Here is a 20,333-nt window from a genome sequence, read left to right on the forward strand (position 1 = left end):
CCGTTTCCTTAACAGTTTAGACCCATTTCTGCCCTAGGGCCTTTGCGTAGGTGATGCATGACTCCTTGTGCTCACCGAGGCTTCATTGCTGAGGTCACCTCCTCAGAGAACCCCTGCCCACTCCCTCACCTCCAGCCCCCTTCTCAAAGTACTTGCCATTCTGGAGTTCCCACAGATATTTTAACTCCTTAATGGCCTGTCTTTCTGATAAGGTGGTGGGCACACAGTAGGTGCTCAGTAAATATGTGTGAAAGACTGAGTAAGGGGATTATCTCTCTGAACTGCAGGCACAGCCTGTGGCATTGCTCTTGAGGGATCTCCCCAGTTTATAGATGAGGACACGGGCTCCCAGGCTAAGTCAGTTCCTAGGGCTGGGAGAGAGAGCCTGGCTCATGCCGCTGAGATGCCGTGAGCCAGCTGCACCCTGTCCGTTTTCCTGTGGCTCTGAGTGCTCGGTGGCCGCCATCGTTTTCTGAGCCATCTCCTGCCTCATGACCAGCATCTTCCTCTCTTAAAGGATGGATTCTTCTCAGCCTCCAGCTTTCAAGAAATGGTGTAGGCGGACTCCTCGTAAGCAGACCTCTCATTGCCTGTCCCTTTCTCTGTTTCTGCCTCCCAGGCTGCAGGCTCGCATCGCTCACCGAATTCAGGAACTTGAAAACCTTCCCGGGTCGCTGGCCGGGGATTTGCGAACCAAAGCAACCATTGAGCTCAAGGCCCTCAGGCTGCTGAACTTCCAGAGGCAGGTGGGCATAGGTGCAGGCCCGTTGCTTTAGGGAAAGGGCCCTTTCTGCCAATGCTGATGCTTAGATTCAAATAACTGTTCGTTGGGCAGTTGTTAAATGTACCTCAGCCATTAAAAGCAGCAGTGCGCACCGACACTCGGTAGCTCGCTGTGCCCTCCTTCCTCTCCATGCTCTGCACAGTGGTAGCACGTTGGCTGTTCCCTAAGGCGGCAGTTACCAGCTTGAAACAGAAATGTACATGGGTCTATTATCTGAGGGTGCTGAACTCTTGAGTGACCCATAAGAAATACTGCTGTGTGGCTGAGCGAAGGCAAAGCTGGAGACCGGCGGGTGTCAGAGGACCTGCTGCTTGGTGTCCAGAAGCAGTGTCTCCTGCTTGCTCCAGCCTTGGGCACTTCCCCGGCGTCCTCCACACACGTATCTGTGCTCTGGCGTTTCGTAAGGCCCCGTGTGGAAGCAGTCGTGGTCTGCCTAGCTTGTACTGTAATTGTGCATGTTGTGTGGACCTGACCAAGGTGTACCCATCCCAGTTTCTCCTCTTCTTCCGAAGCTGCGGCAGGAAGTGGTGGTGTGCATGAGGAGGGACACGGCCCTTGAGACAGCCCTCAACGCCAAGGCCTACAAGCGCAGCAAGCGGCAGTCCCTGCGCGAGGCCCGCATCACCGAGAAGCTGGAGAAGCAGCAGAAGATCGAGCAGGAGCGCAAGCGCCGGCAAAAGCACCAGGTGCGTCCCCAGTGGCCGCGTGGCTCTCCATGCCAGCCCACCTGTGTACCTGGGTCCTCACCTCGCGCATCGTTGAGTCTCGTTTGTTTTGTGTCTAAACATGCAATTTTTCTTTTCTGTTTGTAATAGTATTTTAGGCACTAAGAATGTATTAGTGAAAAGAACTGAGTGGTAGGGTAAGACGGGCCATAATCCAGTGGGCAGGCAACATTGGGAGGTGATAGGATATAGAGGAGCATGAAGCAGGGGTGGAGTGTGACGGGGAGCTGTTGACACAGGACGGCTGGGAAAGTTCGTTCTGTGAAGGTGAGCTCTAAGCAGAGACCTGAAAGAGAGCCACATAGATATGTGGGCAAAGAGCTTTCCAGATTGATGAGGAGGTGCAAAGGCCCTGGGGCTGAAATGTGCCTATGTGTTCTATGAAAGGCAAGGATCCCTTGGTAATCAGAGTGGAGTGAGCAAGAGGGAGAGTGGAAGGTGGTGAGGACAGGGAGGGGTGGCTGGAGCGTGCAGGTCCATTGGCTGAGGGGACAACTGGGCTATTGCTCGCAGTGAGGTAGGAGCCACGGACAGTCCTGAAGAGAAGAGGGACTGACCTGAGTTAGGTTTTTAAAAGAGCAGTCAAGGAGACCAAAATCTGTACTCAAGTAGGATTTTGATTGATTCTGTTTATTGTTCACTCATTTATATTTTCTTTGTTTTTTTTTGTTTTTTTAAGATTTTTTGGGGGAAGGGGAACAAGACTTTATTGGGGAACAGTGTGTACTTCCAGGCCTTTTTTCCAAGTCAAGTTGTTGTCCTTTCAGTCTTAGTTGTGGAGGGCGCAGCTCAGCTCCAGGTCCAATTGCCGTTGCTAGTTGCAGGGGGCACAGCCCACCATCCCTTGCGGGAGTCGAACCAGCAACCTTGTGGTTGAGAGGACACGCTCCAACCAACTGAGCCATTCCAGAGGCAGCTCAGCTCAAGGTGCCATGTTCAATCTTAATTGCAGTGGGCGGAGCCCACCATCCCTTGTGGGACTCGATGAATTGAACTGGCAGCCTTGTGGCTGAGAGCCCACTAGCCCATGTGGGAATCGAACCGGCAGCCTTCGGAGTTAGGTGCATGGAGCTCTAACCGCCTGAGCCACTGGGCCAGCCCCTTATTTATATTTTTTGAAGTTTTCCTATAATCAACATCTATTACTGGTATCATTTAACATAACAAAAAGTGGGGTGGCCAGTTGGCTCAGTTGGTTAGAGCATGGGGCTGATAACACCAAGGTTGCCAGTTCGATCCCCGTATGGGCCACTGAGCTGCGCCCTCATTAAAAAAAAAAAAAAGTCAACAATCAGTGTAGTCTACTGCTAATATTTGGGTATATGTATCATTCCAACCTTATTTTTTTCGGTATACGTATAGTAATCAAAAGTTAAATCGTGCTTTTTAAACATGTATATACACAAATTGACCTGTTTAAAGTATCGTGAAGCGTGATTTTTAATGTCTGCATTGTATTCCATCTCAATGTGTCCAGTGTCCAGTAGTTTATGTAACTGTTTCCTGTTTGGGGACATCTAGAGTATTCTCAACTTTCCGGTGTTAAAAATAACACTGGAATAGGCATTCTCGTACTTGAATTTTTCAGCCAGTCTCTGCTATTTCCTTAAAATTCCAAGTGGAATAACTTGGAGGGTGGGGGCATTTGGAAGCAGTTGATGTCCATTACAGCGTGTCTCAGCGAGGTTGATTGCCTGTCTGCGGTGTACAGTGGAGGGCCTCTCACCAGCTGCCAACACAATTTTATCCTCACACAGAGAATGCAGACCCACCAAGGCAAACTGTCACAGTACTGTTCTGATTATGTCCTCTTGGTTTTAAACAAGCTGCCTTGAAAGTTTTGCCTCTCTTGGGGAAGTGTGACAGTGACTCCTGTCGAGTAGTCTTGTCTTGTGTTTGTCGTTGCAGGAATACCTCAACAGCATTCTTCAGCATGCCAAGGATTTCAAAGAGTATCACAGATCGGTCACTGGCAAAATTCAGAAACTCACCAAGGCAGTGGCCACATACCACGCCAACACAGAGCGGGAACAGAAGAAGGAAAATGAAAGAATTGAGAAGGAGAGGATGCGGAGGCTCATGGTAAGATTCTGCATTTGTGACTTCGTGTCCCTTTGTATGCACTGGGGGTCGCAGGGACAAGAGACCCATCTCCCTGCATTACACTGAGTCGTTTTACTGCTCAGAGTTAGATGTGGGAGAGAGAGAAAGAAAGGGCTTGGGTTTCTTCTGAAAGAACTGGCCTCAGACCGTTGCCCGAATGGTCAGTGATGGGGTGACGTCAGCCGGTTAGCTGGCTGCTGCGTTCTCCAGCACATAGACGTACAACCCCTCTTTGCCGTCAGCTGCTGGTGGTGAGCCCCGAATCCCATACCGCACCCACTGTGCAGATCCTTCTCTGTGGGCAGATACTGCCAGGCACTGCTGTGTGTACGGGACACAGTAGTGAGGGTAGGACCCGCGCCGCCCTTGGGGCTGGTGCCAGCCCTGGGGAGAGAGAGGCCCGGGTGAAACCAACAATTAGTTTTGAGTGGTGGCAAGTGCACTGAAGGGAATGAAGCAGGATGAGGATGGGATTGACAGGGTGATACAGGAAGGGTGGGCATAATCCACAAGTGCGGAAATGTGGAGGAAGTGCCTCCTAGGGATAGAGGAACCAAGGGCAAGCATCCAAGATGGGGAAAAGCCAAGTGCTACGCACAGCAGGTGGTCCCTGCAATGGCGTCGTGCCCGGGAGGAGAGAAGTCAGTCCCAATGACAGGTCACGTGGAGCCATGACCCAAGGGAGGCCATGGGCAGGGCTTTGGATTTAATTCTGAACATGCAGGGGAACCATGGGAGGCATAAGCTAGAGGGTGATGTGATCCACCTTATTCTTAGAAAGCTGGGAGGGCTTTGCCCCGGGGGTCTGTGGGGGCCATGTGGCTTGGACCACGTGGAGAGAAGGGTTTGGATTTGGGGTGTGTCTGTGGGCAAAGGGGACAGAACTTGCTGTTGGCCTTTTTAAACATGTCAGAGCAGAGCTGTGTTCTGTGTAGCAGGTCCTCCAGGGCCTAGCCCTGGGCAGGAGTTGGGGAAATACTGAAGGGAGCATTGACGGTGGCGTGAAAGGCACATTTGGCACATAACAGCACAGTGCCGCAGTGCGTAAGCGCTACCTGAATGTGGGTCTGGCTGCTGGTTAACAGCCCGCGTAGACTTCTCGTTCTGGTTTGCCTGCCTTGGGTGCTAATGGACGAGCATGTCTCACAAGCAAGCGCTGTAACCACACACCTTTGCAGGCCGAAGATGAGGAAGGATACCGCAAGCTCATCGACCAGAAAAAGGACAAGCGCTTGGCCTACCTCTTGCAGCAGACGGACGAGTATGTGGCTAACCTCACGGAGCTGGTGCGGCAGCACAAGGCTGCCCAGGTCGCCAAGGAGAAAAAGAAGAAGAAGAAAAAGAAGGTTCGCTGGGGCCTGGCCGCGTGCCTGCCCCTTGGCGGGATGGGAGCGTGTGTTGCCTCAGCTCCGCCATTAGGTAGTGACCGTGTCTCTCTTTACTTCCAGAAGGCAGAAAACGCAGAAGGACAGACGCCTGCAATTGGACCCGATGGTGAGGTGAGGAACCAGGGGTTTCTTTTCGTGGCAATATCAGCCCTGGAGCTTAGGTCTGTTTCATCTTTTAAATTTTTTTTTTTTCTGTAAACTATAAATGCTGTATGTGATGATGGTAAGAAGCCATGTATGTCCCCTGCCACCATCCCACCCCCTCCTTGATCCCACTACCCAGAGAAGTGTTGTAAATATTCCAGATCTTTTTATGTTCACGTGCCACATTATTGATTTTTCAGTTTTGACTTTAACAGTTTTAGACTCACAAGAGAGGTGTAAGAGCAGTACAGAGAATTCCTGCGTACTTTTCACCCAGCTTCCGTTTTCACGTATCATTTTTTCGCCCATTTCCGTAGTGTAGTGGTCATCACATTCACCTACCACATCTCATTTTTTCCTAAGCCATTTGAGAGTCATGTAAACATGATGGCCCTTTACTTCTGTATGTTCTAGTGTATGTTTCCTAAAAATAAGGTCATTCTTTTCATAACTGTACAATGATCAAAAACCGGAAATGAATATGGACACGATACTATGATCTAATCCACAGCCCTTATTAAGGTTTTGCCAGTTGTCCTGTTGTCCTTCACGGCAACAGACAGCCCCGGTCACACATCACTCTCGGTGGTCCCTTTCATCTCCTTGGAAATTGAACAGCTCCTCACTTTTTCTTGCCTTTTATGACCTTGGCATTTCTAAAGAGCACAGGCCAGATATTTCCTATAGTGGCCTCCAGTTCGGGTGTGACTAATGTTTCCTTGTGATTAGATTCAGGTTACGTGTTTTCTCAGGAAGACCCTGAAGTGACACTCTGTATTTCTTGGTGCGTCACATCGAGTATATGGCGTAGATTTGTTCCATCACTGGTGCTGTTGACCTTGATCCCTTGGTGTCGGCCAAGGCATGTCCCCTGTAAAGTTACTGCTTTTCCTGTTGTAATTATTAAGTACCTTGTGGGGAGATACTTGAGGCTGTGTACACATATTGTAAACTCCTCATACTTCCACCCACTGGTTTCAGCATCTATTGATTATCTCTGCCTGTATCAGTTTTTGCTTCAATGGTTACGGAATGGTGATTTCCCCATCATTCTTTTGGGTTTTGTAGTTGGCTTTCTGTAGGAAGGAAAAGCTTTTTTTTTTTTTTTTTTTCCTATTTGGCCCATGGGCTGTAGTTCTCCAGCTCCTGGTACCGATTCCTGGATTGTCATTTAGTTTAATGGATTCACGTAGTTTAATCCTTCACTGTCATTTATGCTCAAATTGCTCCAGTTTAGGCCAGTAGGAGCCCCTTCAGATTGGCTCCTGCATCCTTTTGACATGTCCCCATCATTCTTTGGGGGCTTCCTGACTTCTTTGCACACCAGAATGGTTCAGGCTCACCGTCTGCTTTTCCTGCCTAAGCCCTGGAGTGAACCATTTCTTCATGGAACCCTGGCTCCTTTTCTTGGAGAAAGATATTTAGAAACCAGAGTCTAGGAGGGCTCATTGTTCTTGCAGTGTCATTGCTTCTAGGCCCTCTCAGTGGACAGATGTAGGAAATAGGTGTATGTGTGCTCCACATCTGCATTGCTAGCTATGTAAAAAACCTTGGCGTCACACTGATGCCAGCAGTTCTCACCCAGTACCATGGGGTTGTTGGTGTCCTCCTCCCTTTCCATGTTGAAACAGCAGAAACCTGGCTCCCATTAGCTACGATGTGTTTCCTTATTTGCTCAGTCCTAGAATATGCAGGATGTATATTCAGAATTGCTAGCGTGTTCCCCTCCGCAAAAGGAGTCTCCTAGCTAGAGGTCAGTTTTTGTTTGGCGATCTTCCTCCCGAGAGTCTGTGCTCCAAATACTGGGTACAAAAGTTACTTGGCATAGTTTCCTTCTTGTGCCCCAATGGTGTGGTTTGCTCTACCTTTGTTGGTTTTATTTATTCATTGTTTATTTATTTAGTGTGTGAAATACTAGCTTGTTCCAAAAGTCATAACCATACAAAGTGGCCCACTCAGAGAGAAGTGCTGTACCACATGCCCATCTTTCCATAACATTCCTGCCCGCCTCCTGAAGGCAGCCGTTCCAATGTAGTACACTCATTTGGAAGAGAAATGTATAAAACTGAGATGTGTCAATAAGAAGCATGTCCTAGTATACATCCTCCCCTGACCCCTCCTCGTCCCACTTCCCAGAGGGAAACCATTAGTAACCATTGGAGTATTTGCTTCTGGTTTTTTCTATGCATGAGCCACTGGATGGTTTTCTTTTTCATACCTAGCATTGTATCTCAGACATCTTCCCACATTAGCTCATGGACGTCACTGAAATGTCATATTTCTTACAGAAAAAATATAAATGATAACATGAAAAGTAAGAAGCCTCAGGCACGCATGGTGATCCCTGGGTGACATCTTCTCTGTACTTCCCAAAGTCTTTATGCTTATATCCTCATTGTTTTTTTTTGGGGACTATTTGGGTTAATCTAGGCATTAGCTAGATTTTTCCCATTTAGTCGAATATCTTGAGACACTTTCCATATCAAGCCAGTAGTTCTATTTTCATTTTATTGTGTTGATATATTAGAATCAATTTCATCATTCAGACTGATAGCTCTTTAAGTTGCTTCCCATTTATAGTTGTTACAAAGATCTGCACTGAGCAGCTCTGGTCTTCCTCCCCTATTGTCTATTTCCATTGTTTCCTTTTTCTCCTGTTGCGGACATTGTTGTAATGAGCCTCCTTGTACACTACCTTTTGATGCTCTCTTATCTTGGGCTGCCGTAACGGAATACCATAGCACCGTAGCCTGGGTGGATTAAATAACAGACATTTATGTTCTCATATTTCTAGAGACTGGAAATCCAAGATCAGGGTGTAGCAAGTAGCTAGGTTGGTTCCTGGTGAGGGCTCTCTTCCTGGCCGGTAGACGGCTGCCTTCTCCCCCGTGTTCTCACATGGGATGAGAGCATGAACTCTGGTGTCTTCTTAGAGGGACACTAATCCCATCACAAAGGCCCCTCCCTCATGACCTAATCTAACCCTACTCTCCCCACCCCCTCTCCAAATACAGTCACATTGGAGAGTTGGGGCTTCTGCATTTGAATTGGGGGAACACAATTCAGTCCATAGCAGATGAACACTTTTTCCTGTGGGCCATTTCCTAGGTGGTAACAACTAGTGATTAACTTGAATATATTTATTTCACATGATTTTATTTAAAATGTTGTATTGAATTTTTAGGGAAAAATATGGGGTGGCATTTTACTATAGTATAGTCTTTGTAAGACTGTTTGGGACGTTCAAAGGAAACGTCAGTTCAGGGAATTCTGTTGGGCAATTACTGCAGCTGTTCCTCTTGTTTAGTAACAGATGGCTGTGAATTGTCCTTGTTCCCAGCCAGTGGTTTTCAGCTTTGGCTGTACATCTGAATCACCTGGGGAGCTTTTATAAAACCCCAGAGCACTTGAATCAGAATGGGGGGGGGCAGGTGCAGGCATCAGCACCATTAAACACTCCCAAGGCACACTCAGGGGTGAAAGTCACAGAGGGTTTGTGTGGCAGGGATTGTGCCACCTTCCATGGTGGGCCACTCTGAGGGTGAAATTGTCATCTCTATGCTCTGTGGGTTGTGTTGATGGTGAGATACAGCACTTTGGAGAGAGGAGGGGGAGGTACAAGTACCTGGAAGATGCTGTTAATAAAATTTGAGTAAATGTGAAGATATAATTGGCTTCATTAAACGTTTCATGAATTGGGTAGCATCTCATGTAGCAAGCAGCTAGATAGCCTGAGGGATTACACAAGATGGAAGGCTTTTATAGAAACAAGGGTGGGGCAAGGAAATCATCAGCAAGAAAAAGGAAAATTCACTGGAATAAAGTAAAAGTTCAGGTGATGACAGCTTCTCATTGGTTGAGCTGGGTTTCAGTTGGCTGGGCTTGTTGCTGGGCAAGAGAAAAACCTTTCTGTTTGGGTCGTAAAGTAGATGCACTTCCTGTTTGGGAGTGCAAGGTAGGTCTTTTCCTGTTGGGGTCTGTAATTGACTTATTTGGTATAATTGCTGTTGAGTGGTAGGGCATTAGAGCTCCCTCTATAGGCCTTCTGGCCTTCAATTTTAGTCCAATTTAATTGTATCCAATTTTTCCTTTATTAATTTTCACAGTGAAAACTAAGAACTCCATCCTGATCCTGAAAGGATCAGGAAATTTGAAGGGGAAAATGTTCATCCAAAGTTGATATCTGAAAATGAGAAATCGAAGCGTTCCATATTTGTTGCTAACAGGAAATTAGTTGTTTCATTTTTCAAATATTCCAGTTAGCTATTTAACAAAAAAGAATGAAATATCAAACACAGTATGGATGGAAGAAAATCAAGGGCCAGAGAATATGAATAGTACAGTCATTTGTGTAAAAGGGAGAAACCAGTCCTTGTTTCTTGTGCATGGAATTGGTCTGGAAGGATGCACGAGAAGCTGAAACTGGTGGGCATCTGTGAAGAGAGAGCTGTCAGGCGGGGGGACAGGACGGGGGAGAATTCACACTTTATTCTACTCTTTCGAGTTTTGAACGATGAATATAGTACCTGTTTGGAAATGAAAACATGTATGTCAATTACCTCAAAGAAACTGCTGTCATCAATGGGTTATATATTTTTCCTGAATTATAAATATGCAGGTAACCCTTTTTCACAACTACTGGCCACGTGTGAGTGCCATTTTCTGGCCATGGAGTTGGGAGGGCACTTTCCCAGTTGGCCATGATTAGCGAACACCAGAGGTATGGACACCACCGAACCTACAGTCACACAGGTTGCTCTTTTTCAGCCTCTGGACGAGACCAGCCAGATGAGTGACCTGCCTGTGAAAGTGATCCACGTGGAGAGCGGGAAGATCCTCACGGGCACGGACGCCCCCAAAGCAGGGCAGCTGGAGGCTTGGCTCGAGATGAACCCGGGGTGAGTTGGACCTCAAGTTCCAGCTGCAAGTTCCAGGATCCTGAGTCAGCCTCGTTCCCTGGGAGCTGGCTGGCAGCTGGGGGCGATTTTGCTTGCGTTTGGAAACAAGCCAGTTTGCTAAGGAAAGTGAATCATGCCAGTCGGGGAGATTTATATTAAAAACAGTCATATTTTTTCTAGGTATGAAGTAGCTCCAAGATCTGATAGTGAAGAAAGTGGCTCAGAAGAAGAGGAGGAGGTAAGAATCCACTTCCTGCTGTTGAGGCCCTCAGCACTCTGTAGCGGTGACCTCTACCCCTTGTGCGTTTGTCACACCCCTGAATGCTGTGACCCTGTCGTACTCCGGCAGGGCATCATAGGGGGCAAGAGATGGGCAGAGGCAGAGGGCAGCCGACGCCCCAGGCCTGGTGGAAAGTTGGTGCTTTAGAGAAGCGATGTCCAATGCAGTAGCCTCTGGCCACATGACTTTTAATTTTAAACTGAATTAATCAAATTTGGTAGAATTTAATGTCCTTGATCATAGTTACTTTTCAAGTGCTCAACTGCCTCCTACGCCGTCCCCCCAAAATAACCAGTGTGAAGTTGTGAGCATTAGATCACGTACGTTTGCTTGTTATAATCTCTTCTTTGGAAACATCATAAATGGTTTTGTGCATATTCTCTAAGTCATTTAATTATGCCACGTTAAGGTGATGGCTATTTCCTCCCTGGTTGACAAAGCTCTGCTGGAGAGCCTGCTCCTCTGTCCGTCGTGCATTGCCTACTTGGGAGGGTAACTCAGGGAGCCCAGGGACAGAGTTTCTATGGCAGGCGTGCTTCGCAGTTAGCATCCGTCCAGCAAAGGGTTCTCCTGCTCTCCTCTTCAGCTGGGGTCAGTGTCCTGAGAGGCTTTTAAGGGCCTTCAAAAGCTTCGCCACTCCCATACATTTTTAAAAAGGACATTTTAATGGGCATTTCCTTGATTTCTATTAAGGTTGAACATTGTTTTAGGTGTTACCATTTAAGTTTCTTTTGTGAATGGTTTGCTTCATTTGCCTCTTTCTATTCAGTTGTATTTTCCAACTGAATTTTTAAGTGTTCTTGAGGTATTTACCTCGTCCTGAAGTCAGTTTTTGTTCACTTATACATATCTTTCTGTTTGTCCTGTTTTCACTCCCTTCCCTCCTTACCACTTTAGGTCATCTGGAATTTATGTGGTGTAGAATATGGGGTGGAGCTCTAACTTTTCCCCCTCCCAGTGGTACTAAGAGAATTGGCATGTCACGTAACCCATCCCTTCTCCATTGACCTATGGTATTTTTGAAAAATGGTGTATTTGGTATTTATATCCACAAGAGTCCTTTTAGGATTACCTGTTCGGTTTCTTTTAATATTCTAATGATTCTTAGACCAGTGTAACATTTTGTTGTAATTTTTTTAACAGAGTTATGGAGGTACAATTTACATACCATAAAATGCACCCATAGTAAGTGTACAATTCAATGATTTTTAGTGAATTTTTGGAGTTGTACGCGTACAATTATCGCTATATGCCATTTTCGTCACCCCCAAAAGCTCCCTCCTGTCAGTTTTCAGTTTGTTCCTGCCCCCTCCAGGCCCAGAGACCACCGATGTAGTTTCCGTCTCTACAGATATGCCTTTTCCAGGTATATCATGTAAATGGAGTCATGACGTGTAGTATTTCATATCTGGCTTCTTTCACTTAACATGTTTTTGAAGTTCGTCCATATTGTTCTGTGTATCAAGAGGTCACTTCTTTTTATTCCTGGGTCATATTTCATTGTATAGCTCCACCACATTTTGTTACCCTTTGACCAGTTGAGCAATTGTGTTTCCATTTTTTGCTATTATGAATATGTTGCTGTGAACATTTCCATACATGTCTATGTGTGGACATACGTTTTCATTTCTCTTGGGTAGATACCTAGGAGTGGCATTGCTGGGTCATATGGTAAGTTTATGTTTAACTTTTTAAGAAACTGCCAAACTGTTTTCTAAAGTGGTTGTGCCAGTTCACAGGTTCCAGTTCTTTCATATCCTTACCAACACTTGGTATTATCTGCCCTTTGTATTGTAGTCATCTTAGTGGGTGTGTAGTGATAACTTATTGTGGTTTTGATTTGTATTTTCCTAGTAACAAATGTTGAACCTCTTCTGAGGCTTATGTATCATTCATATAGCTTCTTTTCTTTTGCTGGATGATTGTTTATTTGCCACTTGTTGCAAGGCACACAGTTACGGGATGGCAGCAGGCTCACGTGTGGCTCAGAGAGGCTCAAGTTCCTTTTTTGTGTTTTGCTGTTTTGATACAAAAGAGCCCAACTGCTTCGCTTGCTGCAGCCTGCCTAGCCTGTGGGGCAAGGTGGGGAGGGGCTCAGAAGAGCCCAGCGTTTGGAAGTCTGGTGGCTGGTGGTGGCCACTCAGGATGGGGCCCGGCCTTGGCTTTGCTGGGCTGGCCACCAGGCTGCTTCCTTGTGGCTTCCTGAGCCAGGTCACAGGAGATCGTGCTGCTGGAGTCCTGGGGAGATTGTGGGTGCTCTGGGGACTCCAGCACTGTGGCCCTGAATGGGACAGTGGACTTCCCGAAAAAGAAACTTGCCCACCAGTGATCCGGTCAGCCTTGGGGAGACCCAGGTTGTGGGGGATGGCTTCCCCGGGGTACTCGGCACTTCCACAGGAGCTGTGACTGGAAGTGGAACCCAGGTGGCACCGGTAGTAGTTGTGGGTGGCTGTGAGCAAGCCACTGGAGGGATTGGCTGCCATGCTCTTGCTTGTGGGCTGGTAGAAACCTCGGCGCCGACCCCTCGGGGCCTCAGCGCGAGATCTCGGGTGATGGGGCGAGGGATGGAGGCGCCAGGCCCCGGAGCCCATTTGCAGAGGAGACCACGTGAGACTGCTCCACGACCAAGATACGCGGGACTCATGTATCTTCTTTGCTGAAAGTGTGCTCTGATCTTTTGTACATTTTTAATTGGGTTGTTTGTCATCTCATTGAGTTGTAAGAATTCTTTATATGTTCTTGATGCATGTCCCTGATCAGATATATCTTGTAAATATCTCTAGGTGGTCTGCCTTTTTTTATCAATGATGTCTTTTGGAATGCAAAATTTTTTAATTTTGGTAAAATCCAGTTTTTCAAATTTTTTTTTTTTTTTTATGGATTGTGCTTTTGGTGTTGTATCTAAAAACTCTGAAGTCACAAAGAGTTTTCTCCTGTGTTTTCTTCTAGAGGTTTTATAGCTTAATGTCTTGCATTTGGGGTCATAGTTGAGTTGATTTCTATGTCTAAGTTTATTATTTTGTATATAGATATCCATTTTACAAAGCACCATTTTATGGAAAGACTACACTCTCCGCCCATTGAATAGTCTTGGCACTTTTGTGGGACATCAGTTGACCATAAGTCTAAGGATTTGTTTCTGACTCAGTTCTATTCTGTTGCTCTCTGTGTCTAACATTGTGCCACTGCCACTCTATCTTGATTATTGTAGTTTCTAATTCATTTTGAAACCAGGTAGTGTTATTTCCCTAACTTTATTGCTTTTATTGTCTATTCTAGATCCTTTGCATTCCTATATAAAGTTTAGGGTCAGCTCATCAATTACTACAAAAATGCTTGCTGGGATTTTTACTATGTTTGACTTGCATCTATATACCAATTTGGGGAAAATCGCAACTTAACATTATTTACTCTTCCAGTACATGAACATGGAATTTATTTTTGATGATCTATTTACTTTGATAATCTTTAATTTTTCTTAGTGGTGTTTTGTAGTTTTCAGAGTATAGTTTTTATACTTTCGTTAAATTTTTAAATATTTCATTCCTTTGATGCTGTCATGAATAGAATTTTCTTAATTGTATTTTTGGACATTTTATTGCTATTACATGGAAATACAATTTTTTATATTGATTTTTTAAAATATTGATCTTTTATCCTGTTAATTTGCTAAACTCATATTGTTAGTTCTGAAAGTTTGGCTTTTGTTTTTTGTAGATTTTTTTTTTGGGGGGTAAGGGGAACAGGACTATATTGGGGAACAGTGTGTTCTTCCAGGACTTTTTTTTCCAAGTCAAGTTGTTGTCCTTTTCAATCTTATTTGTGGAGGGTGCCGTTCAGCTTCAAGTTGTCCTTTCAGTCTTAGTTGTGGAGGTTGTGGAGGGCGCAGCTCAGCTCCAGGTCCAGTTGCAGTTGCTAGTTGCAGGGGGCGCAGTCCACCATCCCTTGAGGGACTCTAGGAGTTGAACAGGCAACCTGTGTTGAGAGCCCACTGGCCCATGTGAGAGTTGGACCGGCAGCCTTCGGAGTTAGGAGCACGGAGCTCCAACCGCCTGAGCCACCTGGCTGGCCCCTGTTTTTTGTAGATTCTTTAGAATTTTCACATAAGGATCATGTTACTGTAAATAATGGCAATTGTACTACTTCCTTTCCTGTTTATGTGCCTTTAATTTCTTTTTTCTTGCCATATTGCACTGGCTGGATTCTTCAGTGCAGTGTTGAATAGAAATGTCAAGAGCAGACATCCTTGCTTTGTTTCCAAACTTAGGAGTAATGCATTTAGTCCATCAGTGCTGATTGGTGTTAGCTGTCGGTTTTTCACAGATGCTGTTTATCAGATTGAGTAAATTTCCTTCTAATCCTAGTTTATTGAGAGTTTTTATTGTGAACAGGCTAGGTTTTGTCTCATACTTTTTTTCTCTGTTAAGTTGATTGGTTTTTGCTCATTAATAATATGCTTTATTACATAAATTAGTTTTGGACATTAAACCAACCTTGCATTCCTGGGACAAGTTCTTCTTTGTCCTGGTGTACAATATTTTTTGTATGTCAATGTTGCTAATATTTTGTTGAGGACTGTTGAGTCTATATTCAGGAGGGTTATTGGTATGTAGTTTTCTTGTGATATCTTTGTGTGGCTTTATATTAGGTTAACATTTGCCTCATATAGAGTGGGTTGGAAAATGTTCCCTCCTCCTCTGTCTGGAAGAGTTTGTGAAGAATTGGTATTTGTCTTTTTTTTTTTTTTTAATTTTTTTAGTTTATTGGAGAACAGTGTGTTTTTCCAGGTCCGCTCAGCTCCAAGTCCAGTTGCTGTTTTCAATCTTTAGTTGCAAGGGGTGCAGCCCACCATCCCATGTGGGAATTGAACTGGCAACCTTGTTGTTGAGAGCTCGTCCTCTAACCAAGTGAGCCATCTGGCTGCACCTCTGGAAGCTCAGCAGCAGCTCATTGTCTTCAATCTAATTGTAGAGGGCACAGCTCACTGGCCCATGTGGGAATCGAACCGACAACCATGTTATTCAGAGCTCATGCTCTAACCAACTGAGCCATCCGACTGCCCCGGTATTAATCATAAAATATATGATTGAATTCACCAGTGAAGCCATCTGGGCCTGGTGTTTCCATTGTGAGATTTTTAGTTACCATTAATAATTCAATTAGCTGTTACAGGTTTTATTCTGATTTTTCTGCTTGAGTCAGTTTTAGTAATTTGTCTTTCTAGGAATTTGTCCATTTCATCTTAGTTATTTGCTGACATAAAGTTATTTACCATATTTCTGTGGGATCGGTAGTGATATCTCTTTCATTGTGCTAAGCTTGCGTTATTGATTTGAGGTGCTTAAAACTATAAATTTATTGACGTGTAGATGCTTAAAGCTATAAATTTTCTTTTAAGCACTGCTTAAGCTTCAGTCTATACATTTTGATAAGTTGTTTTTGTTTTCATTCAGTTCAAAATATTTTCTAATTTCTCTTATGATTGATTGATTGATTGTTTGACCCTTTGGGTAATTTAGAAGTTTGTTGTTGGGGCCTGCCCAGTGGCTCAGGTGATTGGAACACCATGCTCCTAACGCGGAGGAGGCCAGTTTGATTCCCACATGGGCCAGTGAGCTGCGCCCTCTACAGCTAAGATTGTGAACAGCGGCTCTCCCTGGAGCTGGGCTGCCGTGAGCAGCTAGAGGTTGGCATGAACTGCTGTGAGCGGCTGGCCTCAGCCAGGGGAAACCCAGGGGGAGTGCAAGGCTCATAATACAGCATGTGCCGGGAGCTGTGTCCTACACAACTAGACTGAGGAACAACGGCTTGAACCGGAGTGGGGTGGGGGGGAGGCAGAAGAAGGGGGGGGAAAAAATTTGTTGTTAAATTTTAAGCATTTGATAATTTCCCAGATTTTTTCCTGTTTTTGATTTCTAATTCTCTTGTAGTAGGAGAAGATACTTTGTATGATTTTTTTTTTTTTATTTTTTTTTTTTTATTGGGGAAGGGGAACAGGACTTTATTGGGGAACAATGGTCAAATTGTTGTCCTTTCAGTCTTAGTTGTGGAGGGTTCTGTTCAGCTTCAAGTTGTTGTTCTTTCAGTCTTAGTTGTGGAGGGCGCAGCTCAGCTCCAGGTCCAGTTGCCGTTGCTAGTTGCAGGGGGCACAGCCCACCATCCCTTGCGGGAGTCGAACCGGCAACCTTGTGGTTGAGAGGACGCACTCCAACCAACTGAGCCATCCGGGAGCTCAGCGGCAGCTCAGCTCAAGGTGCCGTGTTCAATTTTAGTTGCAGGGGGCGCTGCCCACCATCCCTTGCGGGACTCGAGGAATTGAACTGGCAACCTTGTGGTTGAGAGCCCATGCTCCAACCAACAACTGAGCCATCCGGGAGGCAGCTCAGCTCAAGGTGCCGTGTTCAATCTTAGTTGCAGGGGGCACTGCCCACCATCCCTTGCGGGACTCGAGGAATTGAACTGGCAACCTTGTGGTTGAGAGCCCACTGGTCCATGTGGGAATCGAACCGGCAGCCTTCGGAGTTAGGAGCACGGAGCTCTAACCGCCTGAGCCACCGGGCCGGCCCACTTTGTATGATTTTAATTCTTTTAAATTTATTGAGACTCATTTTATGGCTTAGCATTCTGGAGAATGTTTCATGCTCACTTAAAAAGGATCTGCAGTCTTTGGGTGGAGTGTTCTATATATGGTAGTTGAGCTAGTGGATAGTATTGTTCAGGTCCTGTATATCTGTGCTGATTTTTGTCTAGTTCTATCAGTTGTTGAGAATGAAATAGTAAAATCTCCAACTATTTTTGTTGAATTTATTTTTCCTATGAACTCTGTCAATTTTTGCTTCATATATTTTGATGCTCTGTTGATAGGTATACTTCGTTTTTATATCTTCCTGATGTATTTAATATTTTATCATTATAAAATATCTGTATTTGTCTCTAGTAATATTTCTTGTTTTAAAGTCTTTTGATCTATATTAGTATAGTCACTTCACCTTTCTTATGATTACTGTTGGTATGATATACGTTTTTCGTTTATTATATGTTACTTTAAACCTGTCCATTTGAATTTAATTATTGATATACTTTTGTTTACATTTGCTATTTTGCTATTTCTTTATTTGTCTCTTGTCTTTTTTTGTTTTTCTGTTCCTCCTTTAATGTCTTCTTTTGTGTTGACTTTTTTAGGGTAACATTTTATTCTGTATGTTTCAATCATTACTAACCTTTTTTAGTTATTTGCTTTATACTTGCTCTGAGGATTACAATATGAATCTTAATTTATCACAGTATACTTCAAGATAAATAATAACTCCATTCTGGTTAAATATAGAAATTTTGCTCCAGTATAACTTCTTTGCTGTTCTTCATTTGTGCTGTTATTGTCATATATATTACATCTACATATGTCATAAACCCAACACACAGTCTTCTGATTAATACTTTATGTAGTCTCCATACTTAGTCTAAAGAAGTTATTAGGGAAGAAGTAAGGGAAAATGTATTTATAGCGTCTTTTATGTTGATGCATGTATTTACCATGTATGATGCTGTTTATTTCTTCTTGTGGATTCGAGTTACTGTCTGCTGTCACTTCCTTTAGGCTTAAAGACTTCTTTTATCATTTATTGTAAGGCATGTTTGCTAGCAACAATTCTCTCAGTCTTCGTTTTTGTTTTAAACTTTTATTTTTATTTAAGTGTGTTTTTACAGGATCCATCAGCTCCAGTCAAGTAGTTGTTTCAATCTAGTTGTGGAGGGCGCAGCTCACAGTGGCCCATGGGGGGATTGAACCGGCAACCTTGTTGTTAAGAGCATCGTGCTCTCACCAACTGAGCTAACCAGCCGCCCCTCTCAGTCTTTGTTTATCTGGGATGGTATTTCTTTAGCTTACATTTTGGAAGAATACTTTAGCAGGATATAGAATTCTTTGTCCACAGCCTTTTTCTTTTTGACTATGTCGTTCCACTATTTGCTGGCCTCTTGTATCAGATGAAAATTTAGCCACTAATTGTATTGATGTTCCTCTGTACTTCATGATTCATTTTCATCTTTCTCGCTTTCAGGATTTTCTATTTGTCTTTGGATTTTAGCAGTTTGTGAACCCTCTCTTTGTATTTATTTTCCTTGGTGTTTGTTCAGCTTTTTGGCTGGGTAGTTTTATTCTTTCCATCAAATTTGGGAGTTTATCGTTTCTGTCTTCTATTGATATTCTGTATTTCTTGATTCATTGTGTTTAAAGATGGTTTCCTTTAGTTTTTTGGACTTGTTTACAATATTTTTGAACATACGTATAATAATAGTTTCAAAGGTTGTATGCTAAGTCCCAACATCTGGGAATAAAGACTGGTTCAATTACTTTTTTCCTGAGTACTTATCACACTTTCCTCCTTTTTGCTGGTATTGTCATTGTTAGGGGAAGCCTATTTTAGCCACTCTAGAGTCTGACTTCACCTCTAGTGGGGATTGTTTTGGTGGTATTGTTTGTTTGCCTGTTTAGTAATTTACCTGGGCTAAATATATGAAATTATTTTCCCTACAGTGTGTGCTTCCTTTGGTGTCTCTGATCAATTTATTGTTTGTATTTTATTCTCATTTTTTTTTAATCCTGACTCTTAAGGAGAAGTCATTCGATCGGGCAGAGATTGTACTTAAACACCTAGAGCCAGCCAGTAAGGCTTCTGTCTCCTGCCAATGGGTTAATGTGTATAGCGGAAACAAGTTTCACATTTAGGCCATTTTCAAGTCTGCCCTGGCTTTTACTTTCTGCCAGGCCCTTTCTCATTTCCCCCGCACATAGTCACAGCCTCAGCTACTAATATGCTTTCCCAATGACTGCTGAGAGCCTCACCGCCACCAATAGTGCCGCTGGAATGGCGATTGCCCACCGCCACAAAATGAATTAGTTCCCCATCAGCTTCAGCAGCCAGCCCTCACAGCCTGCCTGCCCGCAGAACCTTCATGACGGAGCTGTGGGGCAGGAGAAATGCAAGCAGTCCCAAGTAAGAACACTACAAGTTCCCACTCTTCTTACCCATAGGTCAGTGGTTTTTCAAGCATTAATACTTCTCAGTCTCCTAGAGCTCTGAAATGATTGCTTTTGCCAGTTTTGTCCAGTTGTAAAGTCGCTTTTTGAGGAGAGAAATTGCTGACCACCTCACTCAGACTTAGCCAGAAGTCTCACCCCTGTTTTAATTTTATACGTGTTACTATCAGTTAGGATGAGTCTGTACCAGTTATGGTTTGTTTTTTTGGGTGGGAGGGAGGGGGCAAAACGTTTGTGCTGTTATCATCTGTTCATTATTCCAAGTGATCTATGAAATCATTTTTCATGCCCCAAGGGAAATCCCACTGAATTTTGATTAATTACAAATACATTTTTTTTTAGTTTTATAGCAGTTCCATTATACACAAAGAAAATAATCTGGTGGGATTTTGTATATAACTTATACAGGAATCTAAGGATGATTTAATATTGGGAAATACACACATGTGTATTTTATCAACATGTCATGCAAAATCCCTTTATCACCTGCTCAGTAAATGCTGAAAAATCGCTTTAATGAAACACAACACTCATACTTAATTTATATGTTTATAGAAAACCTCTTAGTAAACTAGAATGCCTGTTATCACCAGTATTATTTGACAGTTTTAGGCGTTTTAGCCATATTAATAAAACTGGAAGTAAATAAAGAGCAATAAAGATTGAAAATTGGCTACGAAATGTTTAATACTTAGAAAATCCATGAGATTCAAGTGAAAAACTGCTTGAATGGATTGGGCAACAAATGTGTAGTATACTTTGTTTAATGAGTACAGGGGAGCATAAGGAATCTACTATTAGTAACAAAAGTACAAAATACCCTGAGATAGCCTTAAAAAGGAATGTCTGGACTCTGTGCTTAGAAAACTAAAAATAATATACTGAGCAATTAAAGATGCAAAGAAGAGTCATGACACATTCCGTGATAAGAGGCGTGAGGGTTGTAAAAGCATCACTTGCTTCCAAAAGTG

General features: G+C 43.9%; 1 protein-coding gene and 1 pseudogene across 10 annotated transcripts in view; one reads left to right on the forward strand and one right to left on the reverse strand.

Moving 5' to 3' along the window:
* The window catches only part of SMARCA4 (SWI/SNF related BAF chromatin remodeling complex subunit ATPase 4), an 85,926-nt gene that overhangs the window by 20,754 nt on the left and 44,839 nt on the right, over positions 1–20,333 (forward strand). For all 10 annotated transcript variants that reach the window (XM_088792508.1, XM_088792507.1, XM_074338172.2 and 7 more), the window contains 7 exons: positions 620–746; positions 1,297–1,470; positions 3,418–3,591; positions 4,791–4,958; positions 5,061–5,111; positions 9,912–10,042; positions 10,223–10,280. In XM_088792508.1, coding sequence (XP_088648634.1) covers positions 620–746; positions 1,297–1,470; positions 3,418–3,591; positions 4,791–4,958; positions 5,061–5,111; positions 9,912–10,042; positions 10,223–10,280 — 883 coding nt within the window. The remainder of the gene's footprint in view (positions 1–619; positions 747–1,296; positions 1,471–3,417; positions 3,592–4,790; positions 4,959–5,060; positions 5,112–9,911; positions 10,043–10,222; positions 10,281–20,333) is intronic.
* Positions 12,304–13,036, reverse strand: LOC141572711 (pancreatic progenitor cell differentiation and proliferation factor pseudogene; annotated as a pseudogene).

The sequence above is a fragment of the Rhinolophus sinicus genome, chromosome 15 (assembly GCF_057876585.1).
Source record: "Rhinolophus sinicus isolate RSI-liver-muscle chromosome 15, RSI-T2T, whole genome shotgun sequence".
Taxonomy (NCBI): Eukaryota; Metazoa; Chordata; class Mammalia; order Chiroptera; family Rhinolophidae; genus Rhinolophus; species Rhinolophus sinicus.